Here is an 11,329-nt window from a genome sequence, read left to right on the forward strand (position 1 = left end):
TAGTAGATTATGTAAGACTGGATTGTATGTAGGTATTGTTTAAATTTATTTTTGTCCTTGAATATCTTGTTTTCCCCATCTATGAGGACTGAGACTTTTGCTGGGTATAGTAGCCTGGGATGACATCTGTGTTCTCTTAGGGTCTGCATGATATCCATCCAGGCCCTTCTGGTTTTCATAGTCTCTGTTGAGAAGTCAGGTATGATTCTGATGGGTTTGCCACTGTATATTACATGGCCTTTTTCCCTTGCCACTTTTAGAATTTTTTCTTTATTCTGTATACTTACTGTTTTGATTATTTTGTGGCAGGAGGATTTTCTTTTCTGATCTAATTTATTAGGTGTCCTACAGGACTCTTGTATTCTTATAGGCCTCTCTTTCAAGTTGGGGAAATTTTTTTCAATGATTTTGTTGAAAATATTTTCTGTGCATTGGAGGAAGGAATCTTGTTTTTCCTCTATTCCTATTATTTTTAGGTTTTGTCTTTTCATGTTCTCTTGGATTTCGTGGATGAGGTTTGTTAGTAATTTTTTAATTTAACATTTTCTTTGTCAGATACATCAATTTCTTCTGTTGTATCTTCGAAAACTGAAATTCTTCCTTTCATCTCCTGTTTTCCTCCCCAAGTTCTCTATCTCCATTTCTGCCATTTATGTTTTCTTTAAATTTTCCAATTCTATCTTCAGATCTTGAACCATTTTGTTGGTTTCCTTCACGTGTCTGACTGTATTTTCCTGCTTTTCCTTCAATTCCTTCACTTGTTTGTTTGAACATTCATCTTTCTTTATTTCTTTCAGGGAGTTAATTATTTCCTCTCTGATGGCCACAAACTATTTGGCTGCATCTTCTTGTATTTCTTTACTGATGGCCATGCTCTGTTTGACATTATCTTCCTGTATTTCTTTACGCATTTTGTTTCCTCCACTATCCTCTTCATAAGCATAGATGTAAGGTCATCTTCTTGAATTTAACTTATGTTTGGGTGTCCAGGGCTACTTGCCCTTAGATAACAGGGCTCTTGAGATTCCATATCGCTTTGGCTCTTGTCGGTTATGCTTTTACACTGGCTTCTACCCATCTGGCTGTCTCAGGAGTGGTTGTTTGTTTCTGGGGCCTGCTGGATTCCTGGGCTGGGGAGAATCCACTTGGCAGGAAGATGTTTGTTCCTGAAGTGGACCTCCTCACCATTTTGGGTGTGGTCACACCAAATGACTGGTGCTTCTCAGGGAATTGCCACAGCTCACCTCAGGTGTATGGTCTGTGGCATTAACTGTGGTTGCTAGTTGTCAGGGGCCTCTCCTCTCGCCATGAGACATCCTGGAGAAAGCTGCCCTGCCACTGGGTTTCTTCCTCTAAGTTTAGTGCCCTGTTGCAGCTGCTGTTCTTACACTGTGTTTTCTGGGTACAATCCTCTTGAAGAACCAGAGAACCACAAGGTTTGGTCAGGTTAGCTCCAAACATAGGTTGAGCTTTGGAGCAGCATCTGGTGCCTGATCCTATGAGTTCAAGGTGTCTGTAGGTGTGAAATTGGAGCTCTGTTCTCCAGTAAGGTGAGATCAGCACTCAGGCACTGGGCAGGAGGCTAGAACCAGGAACCTGGGAGAACCCAGGAACTTTTGGGGGGATTAGCTGTGTTTCCTGAGATTGGACTTGATGTTTTGCTCACTGTGGGGTTTCCTCCTGACAGGGTGACCTAGTCTGTGGTGTTTTGGGTCCAACAGTTCAGTCTGTGATGGTGAGTAGAGCATGCAGGGCCTGGTTAGTGGCTCATTGTTGATGACTGAGGAACCCGGGAACTTTTCCTGAGAACTTTTGGGGGGTGGGATTTCGACTGGGTATCATGAGGTCAGACCTGATGTGTGCTTCAACATGGATTTTCATCCCAACAGGGTAACCCACTTTCTGTTGTTTTGGAGTGCATAGTTCTGTTTGGGATGGTGTTATTGGGCACTCAGGTGGATCATTGCCTGTTGATCCTGGGATCTTTTCCAGAGATTGTCTGGGTGACCTCAGGTCTATTGGCCTTTGTTGCTTCTTTCACCATTGGGGTTTCTCTGAACTGAAAAAAAAAAAAAAAAAAAAAAAAAAAAAAACCCAGGTTCTGGTGTTGTAGGCCCACAGTTCAGTCTGGGATGGTTATCAGAGAACACACTAAATGTGTCTCTGGGCTGGTGACTGAAGGCAGGCCTGCTAGAACCCAGGAACTCTTCAGTTGTTTAACTGGATGACCTGAGAATGTACCTGATTGCTTCCAACACTATGGGTTTTCCTCTCACCTGGAAAACACAATTTCTGGTGTTTTAGGGCCCACAGTTTAGTCTGTTGGTCACTGTGCAATCACTGCTGTCCTACTAGTCAGACAAAGATTCCTCACCACGCTGCCATCTTGGATCTACTGCCAGTTTTTCATGTTTAAGAGAATGAGTTTGGCTGTTTTGAAGCAAACTGAGAAATCTTTAAAATACTAATGTGGTATTGGAACAGTGATTTTTCCTAGAAATGTGAAATTGCTTGGTGGTGAAACAAAAGTGATAAGAGTTATTCAAAATAGTTATAATTTACTCTTTCATATAATGCTAATTGAAATTGACTTGAATTTGATTACTCAAAATATATTAGAAAATAAATTGTAATAAACACCAAGAAAATAAGCAAGCTAGTTGAGAAGGCAACCTAAACAAAATCCTCAAAAGAAATAATACTAATAAATATTTTAAAATATTTAACATACCTCCCTGGGAAGGGGAAATAGAAGAGATTTTGCTGGTGGACTGGGGGTAGTTGGGATGGGAACAAGAGGGAACAGGTCGACAGTAAGATGGAGGGAGAGAGTACAGGGAGACAGAACTGGAATGGGGGTGGTACCTTTCAGGAGCAATGTAGAAACCTTGTACAATGGAAACTCCCATGAATATATAAGTGTGACCTTAGTAAAAACTCCTAGTAATGAGCGATAAGGAACCTGAACAGACCATCATCTCTAACCAGGCTAGTTTTCCAGTGGATGGTTTGGGACACCAACTCAGCCATAAAACCTTCTACCTACAAATTGTCCTGCCTGCCAGTTGTGCTTGTAAAGGTGGAACATAAATTGTAAGAGTGAGAAACCAGTGAGTAGTCTGGCTTTAGACTCAAGCTACATATTTTAGCCTAACCCTGACATTGCCTAGAAGATCAGGTACCAGAGTCTGGATAGCCCAGAGATCTAGGGTAGAACCAAACATGTGGGGCAAAATATATACATATGAAATGAGGCCTAATGATGCTATGCTATACTTATAAATAAGAGCCTAGCATAATCATAATCACAGAGGTTTCACTCAGAAATTGATGGTAGCCAATGCAAAGACCCTCAACCCAAAATTAGGTGGAGCTCATAGAATCCTGCAGAAAATGAGTAAGAAGGATCCAGAGGAGTCAAGGACATCACAAGAGAATGGCCCACAGAATCAAATAACCTGGGGTGATAAGGCCTCACAGAGACTGAATTGACAATCAGGGAACTTGAATGTCTTAGGTCTTCTGCACATATCTTATGGTTGTTTAGCTCTGTCTTCTTGTGGGACTCCTACCAATAGGAGCAGGGGCTGACTGACCCTTTTGCCTTTTTTTTTTTGGAATTGTTTTCCTTCTCCTGGGTTGCGTTCTCAGGATATGAGTGTATGTGCCTGATATTATTGTAACTTATTATACCATGTCTGATTGATATTCCTGAGAGACCTGCACTTTTTCTAAAGGGAAATGGAGAAAGAGTGGATCCAGGGTATAGGTGAGGTGAGGAGAGGCTAAGAGGAATAGAGAGATGGGAAAATGTTGTTGAGATGTAATATGAGAGAAGAATAAAAAATATTAACATGCTCACCCATGAGGGAAACACTAATTAAAAAACCTTGAAATTTAGAATGTCCACTGTTTGTTGTTGTTGTTGTTGTTGTTGTTAAATGCTGATAGATGACCAGAATGTGAAGATCAAAAACTCAAGTGACAGTACATGCTGGAGAGGATGTGGAGAAAGGAGAACACTCCTCCATTGCTGGTGGGAATGTAAACTTGTACAACCACTTTAGAAATAAGTCTGGTGCTGTCTCGGATAATTAGGAATAGCGGTTCCTCAAGATCCAGCTATATCACTCTTAGGCATATATACAAAATATGCTCAAGTACACAACAAGGAAATTTGCTCAACCATGTTCATAGCAGCTTTATTAGTAATAGACAGGACCTGGAAACAACCCAGATGTCCTTCAACTGAAGAATAAATGGATACAGAATTTGTGTTACATTTACAGAATGGAATATTGTTCAGAAATTAAAAGAAGGAAATAATGGAATTTGCAGGCAAAGGTGGGATCTAGAAAAGATCCTGTGTGAGGTTTCCCAGAAGCAGAATGACACACATGGTATATACTCACTTATATGTGGATATTAGACATATAATATAGGATAAACATACTAAAATCTTTATGTCTAAAGAAGCTAAGCAAGAAGGAAGACCCTGGGTAAGATGAAAAATCCTCATTCAGAAAGACAAATGGGATGGACATTGGAAGAAGGTGAAAACAGGAAACAGGACAGGAGCCTGTTGTTTCACCTCCTTGTGAATTTAACCCATTGTGCTGAGCTGTTTTTACTCTGGCTTAAAAGCTCTCTGCAATAAAGCCAGCCAGCTGGTAGAGTCTAGTCTCCACTAGAACCTCTCGAAAAGGTCTCATGTGTTGTGTGTTAGTTTATTAATTTTAATCCTCCCTCCCAACTCAAGAACCATTCGACTCTGCTGGTGGGCTCTGGCAGGAGCCTACCACAGAGGGCCTCTGAAAGATTCTACCCACCGGTGTATCAAAGTAGATGCCAAGACTCATAACCAAACTTAGGGCAGAGTGCAGGGAATCTTATGAAAGAAAGGGGAGATAGTTAGACTTACAGGGTACAGGAACTCCACAAGGAGAGCAACAGAACCTACAACGCTAGGCACAGGGGACTTTTCTGAGACTGATACTCCAACTGTGGACCATTCATGGAGATAACCTAGAACCTCTGCTCAGATGTAGCCCATGGCAGTTCAGTATCCAAGTGGTGTCCCTATTAAGGTGTCCTCATTGAGTGGATGGCTCTTTGATCACCTCACTCTGAGGGGGGTGCAGCCCAACTATGTCACAGAGGAAGACAATATAGCCAGTCCTGATGATACCTAAAAGGCTACAATCAGATGGAAGGGGTGGAGAACTCCCTCTATCAGTGGACTTGGAGAGGGGAATGGGAGAATATGAGGGAGGGAGGGTGTGATTGGGAGGGAATGAGAGAGGTTGCTATAGGTGGGATACAATGTGAATAAACTGCAATTAATATAAAAATTAAAAATTAAAAAAATAGAAACAGTTTATATGTATACCAACTGATACATAGAAAATGAAAGTGCCACACATATGGAAAATGGAATTTTATTCATCTATATAGAAAAAAAAACTGAAATTAAGAAATTGTCAGGTAAATTGAAGCTAGATATAAGCATTCTGAATAATGTAACCCAGACCCAGAATACAAACCCTACATGTTCTATCTCAGATATGGATGCGAGATTGGAAACTTAAATATGTTTGTTTAAATTAGGGTGACCATAGAATCAGGAAAACTAGTAAGGGACTTTGTAGAGGAGATCAAGGAAGGGGAATAGAACACAAATGGTATAAACGGGAAAAGGAAATAAAAGAACAGGAAGGTTTAAATGAGGTGGAGATGGGTGGACAGAGTATATGAGGAAGTGTAGTGAGGGATAACTAACAATAAAGACCTTTTAAAAAGTCATGTGGAAACCTACCAGTGCAGAAACTTAGTAATTATTGTTGTACACACATATATAGTTTACCTGCCTTTATCAGGAAAAGTATCACAATGCCTTTCCCAGACAACAAATAAAAAGCCTAGTGCCATGCATGGAGTACTATGTTATTGGATAATTAGGTCATATAGACCTCTCTAAACATTACAAACTACTGCCATTATTCTTGGTTGCCCTCCAGAAATTGTTGGTAAGACTGTGAAGACACCTCATACTTAAGTTGTAGCACATGGAAAATTCAAACTGGCACTGACCTGGAAGCTTCATCTCTTCTTGCTAACTTTCAGAGAACTGGAAAGTGTTATGTATGCTACTGGGAGACAAAAATATTAACAGTCTTCCCCAGCTATAAACCCTCTGAATGTGAATAATGATTGGCCTGGCAAGATATATCCAGTAGTTCAGTAGTGGCATGAATATAATGAAACTAATCCACCACTTTATATTAACATTTAAGGTTCAGTCCACAAGATTAAACTTATCCTTGGTTCTATTAAATCTCCATGCATGGTACTTGGTTGGAGTATGAGTCTCTGCGAAGACCCCTGTGTTCAAATTTTCTGGTTCTGTTGCTCTCTTTTGGGTGTTCTTGTCCTCTCCAGATCTTACTATTTCCCACTTCTTACATAAGATTCCCTGCATTTTTCCCAACAGTTGGCCATAAGTCTCAGTGTCTGCTTTGATAGTTTGTAGGGCAGAGGTTTTCAGAGGCCCTCTGTGACAGGCTCCTAGGTTGTTTCCTGTTTTCTTCTTCTTCTTCTTCTTCTTCTTCTTCTTCTTCTTCTTCTTCTTCTTCTTCTTCTTCTTCTTCTTCTTCTTCTGCATCCTGAGTGAGCCATCCCAGAAGCAGAGGGACACACACAGTATATACTCACTCATATAGACATATAACATAGGATAAACCTACTAAAACCTGTACATCTAAAGAAACTGATTAAGAGAGAGGACCCTAACTAAAACGCTCAATACTCATCCTGAAAGGCAAAGAGGATAGTTAAAGGATTCTTATCAATGAGAAACAAAGCAACAATTAAATACCTTTTTAATAAAAGGAACTGATAGGACCACATAGAGTCCCACCGCTCCTAGCAGTCTCAGAATTCCTGAGCATTATTTACATGATGTGACATACTTTCTCCTATTATGACAAAAGTGGACTTAGAGTTTGGCCTCCTGTATGTTACATGTATATAAGGTACCAATTCATCTTAGACATACTGCCAGGTTTGTCTAAAGACCACTAAATATACTAAAGGCTATTAGGAGAATCAAACACTTCTTAACAGTGAGTATTTCACAGACTCTTTTATTCTCAGCCTCAGGAGAGATGGGAAAGGAATAGTTAGTGAATGACCTCTTAGTACCCCAGTCTTGGAAGCTAAGTGTAGTGTTGTCTTCACTATGAGAACATAGACCACAGGATAGAAGTGTTTAAAATGAGCTTAAACCCCTACCAGCCACGAAAGGAATGACTAAAGGGAGTGTTTACAGTAGCTAAAGACATGGTATAACAATCTAACCTTGCTCCCGGTTCTAAACGTGAAGACTCAGATCAGGGTTGTGAAGCTCCTCCCCTAACTACTACTTATTATAGCAAGTGAGGTGAAGTGATATCATTAAACTAAATATGAAGCCACAATTGAAATTAGGGTACATATGTCCTCAAGAATTATATGCTCATATAGGGACCATGGAAAAGTTTTAGTCACCCCAGAGAGCCCAAGAAAAAATTTCTTTTCTCCTGAGCTAGCACTGCAGAGTTCAGAATGGGAATGACAAACTGAAGAGTCCCTTTACTTTCCTTGTCTTGGTATCCAAGTAGAATTGTCATGTCAGCAAGAGAAGAATAAATAGTTCCTATGTTTTACTGTCAGCCAATGACTGAGGCAGTACCTACACACATCACTCTAATTTGCATTCCTTTGTAGGTTTCTGAACACATCAGGGTGATTGGGAGGACAGGAATACTAGATTGGTTAAGACTCACCACAGAAACTGCAAATGCCATATTCCTTAATGCTCTGGTAGAATTTACATACTAAAGGTCTATAGATCCTTTCAATATCTCTCATATATCAGATACTCATCCCTTGTTCTCTTACCTCTCCAATCAACTCCGTCTGACTGCAGCCAGCATGCCTAGGCGTCAAAGGAATAAGCACCGCAACCGTGCAAAGAATAAGAATCACAATCAAGAGAAAAGCTGTTGTGAAGGAGACTGTTCTCAGGATGACAAGGAAGCCTCCGAGGATAGTGTAGCAGTAGAAGAAATGGCTCTTTGCTCTTCCTCCTCTGTGCTTGAGGAGATTCCTGAGAATCCAATTGCTTCTGAATCAAGTAGTGATACTGAGTGGTCTACCTGTGTACCATCGGCCGTCACTGTTTCTGAAGATCATATAGCATTTGATGAAAGTAATTACTGCCGTTGTGGAGGGAACACATTTTACTCAGAATCTCGAACCTGCCATGAAAATCCATGCAAAAATTGCCTAGATATGTGTGTGGTTTTAGTGGAACAATGTGTTCTCTACACATTTAAAATGAAACAACCCATTACCAGAGAAGATTTGCTAAATGTTATTGACCCAAAATATCAATATAGATTTGATGAGATATTTAAGAGAGCTTTTGAGAACATTGAAATTGTGTTTGCAGTTAATGTGATTGAAATTGACTCAACTAATCACTTTTATGACTTAGTCAGCAAGCTAAAACTCCCTAACAAGGGAAGGATTAGTGCTGGCCGGGGTTTACCAAAAACTGGTCTTCTTATGACTCTCCTGGCTATGATTTTTATGAAAGGTAACTCTATTACTGAGGAAGAGATCTGGAAATTCCTGAGAATTATGCAAGTGTTCCCAGGAAGGAAGCATTTCATCTATAGAGAGCCACGGAAACTCATCACTCAAGATTTGGTGAAACTGAAGTACCTGGAATACCGGCAGATACCCAATAGTGATCCTCCACACTATGAGTTTCTATGGGGTCCACAAGCTTACACTGAAACTACTAAGATGAAAGTCCTAGAATTTATGGCTAGAGGCAGTGACACTGAACCTACTACTTTCCCAGTACAATATGCAGAAGCTTTAAGAGAAGAAAATCAGAAGATCAAGGAAAAATCTGGATTCACTCCTGGCACTAAATCAGTGGCCAGGCCAAAACCATCACCACATCCAGAGGGTGCTGACAACTCAGTATATTATGAGTCTTTGCCTTCTGGCAAAAAAACCATGATGTCATAATTGAGGTTTTCTTCAAAGCAAGAAAAAAAATAACAAAGAACAAGAGAATTAAATATCAAGTAATAAAGGATGACCAATTTTTGATCATCTGTTTTAGTCTTTTGTTAAATAAAATTAAATATTTTACATAGTGATAGGATTAAATTATTAAATATGTAAGAGCCATTGAGTTTTAAGAAATTAGGCTTTTGTTTTCTGACAAAATTTTTCTCTGGGCAGCCTTGGTTGTCTTGGACTAATTTTGGACTAGGCTGACCTTGAACTCAAAGAGATTTGCCTGCCAGTGCCTACAAAGTACTGGAATAATAGGAATATACCACTTTGCCTGGCAAGAAATTAAGTTTTTTATTTTTTAATTTGTTTTTATTAATTACAATTTATTCACTTTGTATCTCAGCTGTAGCTCACTCTGTCATTCCCTCCCAGACCTATTCTCCCTCTCTCATCTCCTCCCTTGCCCCTCTCCAAGTCCACTGATAAGGGAAGGTCCTACTTCCCTTACATCTGACCCTAGCCTATCAGGTCTCATCAGGACTGGTTGCATTGGCTTAGTAAGGCTGCCCCACCCCCATCAGTGGGAGGTGATAAAAGAGCCATCCACTGAGTTCATGTCAGAGACAGTCACAGTTCCCCTTACTAGGAAACCCACTTGGACACTGAGTGTGGGCTACACCTGTGCACGGGTTCTAGGTTATCTCCATGAATGGCCCTTGGTTGGCGTATCAGTCTCAGAAATGACCTCTGTGCCCAGAATTTTCAGGTCTGTTGCTGTTCTTGTGGAGCTCCTGTCCTCTCTAGGTCTTACTATCTCCACCTCTTTTCACAAGATTTCCTGCACTCTGCCCAAAGTTTGGTTAACAGTCTCAGCATCTGCTTTGATGCGCTGATGGGTAGAGTCTTTCAAAGGCCCTCTGTGGTAGGCTCCTGTTCTGTTTCCCATTTTCTCCCTCTTCCAATGTCTGCCACATTTTCCTTTCTTAGTTAGGATTGGTCATTTTACCCAGGGTCTTCCGTTTTGCTTAGCTTCTTTAGATATACAAATTTTAGTATGTTTAGCCTATATTATATATCTACTATCTACTTATAAGTGAGTATATATCATATGTGTCTTTCTGCTTCTGGAATAGCTCACTCAGGATGATCTTTTCTCAGTTCTACCTTTTGGAATATTGGTTGGCAGAGAAACACTTAAAGAAATGCTCAATGTCCTTAGGCATCAGGGAAAAGCCAATCAAAACGATCCTGAGATTTCACCTTACAGCCATTAGAATGGCTAAGATCAAAAACTCAAAAGACAATACATGCTGTAGAGGATGTAGAGAAAGGGGAAAATTCCTCCATTGATGGTGGGAATGTAAACTTGTACAACCACTTTGGAAATCAATATGTTGCTTTCTCAGACAATTAGCAATAGTGCTTCCTCAAGAATATAAAAAATATGCTCAAGTACACAACAAGAACATTTGCTGAACCATGTTCATAGCAACTTTATTCATAATAGCCAGAATTTGGAAACAACCCAGATGTCCTTCAACTGGATGTATGGATGCAGAAATTGTGGTACATTTTCACAATGGAATACTACTCAGCAATTAAAAATAGGAAAATTAAGTTTTTTAATCATTATGTTTCTTAAGCTCAAGTATCAACAGTGTATCTTCTTTTTGATATAGTGGCAAGCTAGTCTAATTTCTACCCATATAATATTACGGGCAGGAGCTATGAGAAAAAGGATTGGATATTCCTCTACAACCTCAAGGTATTGGGAAGGAATAGTGATAATGTTAAATTTTTAAAGCAAATAAGCTTGAATTTTCAATTTTGGGAAATTTTGAGGGAATACGCTGTGATATAATTTGAAATTATGATATGTGGTAAGCTATATGAGGCTAAGGGATTGGTTAAAAGAGGACAGACTTCTGGGGTATGTATTCCAATGTTGAGAGAAAAGAGCCTTAAATGGAACATTGAGTGAATTCAAGATGGTGTTCAGATACCACGCAGGGTATCTGAATAGCAGTGAGAGCAGGGTGACCAGGGGGGCCATACTGTGGTCCCCCAAACCCTAATATCTGTGTTTCTCAGGTAAGAGGAGAATACATGGGGATACTCTAAGATCTATCTTCAGGCCACCCAGCTAATACCAAAAAAAAAAAAAAAAAATCCAGAGCTCCTACCCAGCACTGCCACAGCCCTATGCCACCTGCCCAACACCACTGTCTGTGGACACCTTCCTGGGACCAGCAGG

At 40.1% G+C, this 11,329-nt stretch overlaps 1 protein-coding gene across 1 annotated transcript; it reads left to right on the forward strand.

Moving 5' to 3' along the window:
• Positions 1–7,971: 7,971 nt before the first annotated feature.
• On the forward strand, positions 7,972–9,073 carry LOC110543477 (melanoma-associated antigen B5-like). The gene is given in 2 exon segments (XM_021629793.1): positions 7,972–8,966; positions 8,968–9,073. Coding segments are annotated over 2 exon segments (1,101 nt in total).
• Positions 9,074–11,329: the final 2,256 nt, after the last annotated feature.

The sequence above is a fragment of the Meriones unguiculatus genome (genome assembly GCF_030254825.1).
Source record: "Meriones unguiculatus strain TT.TT164.6M chromosome X unlocalized genomic scaffold, Bangor_MerUng_6.1 ChrX_unordered_Scaffold_30, whole genome shotgun sequence".
In the NCBI taxonomy this organism is placed as follows: domain Eukaryota; kingdom Metazoa; phylum Chordata; class Mammalia; order Rodentia; family Muridae; genus Meriones; species Meriones unguiculatus.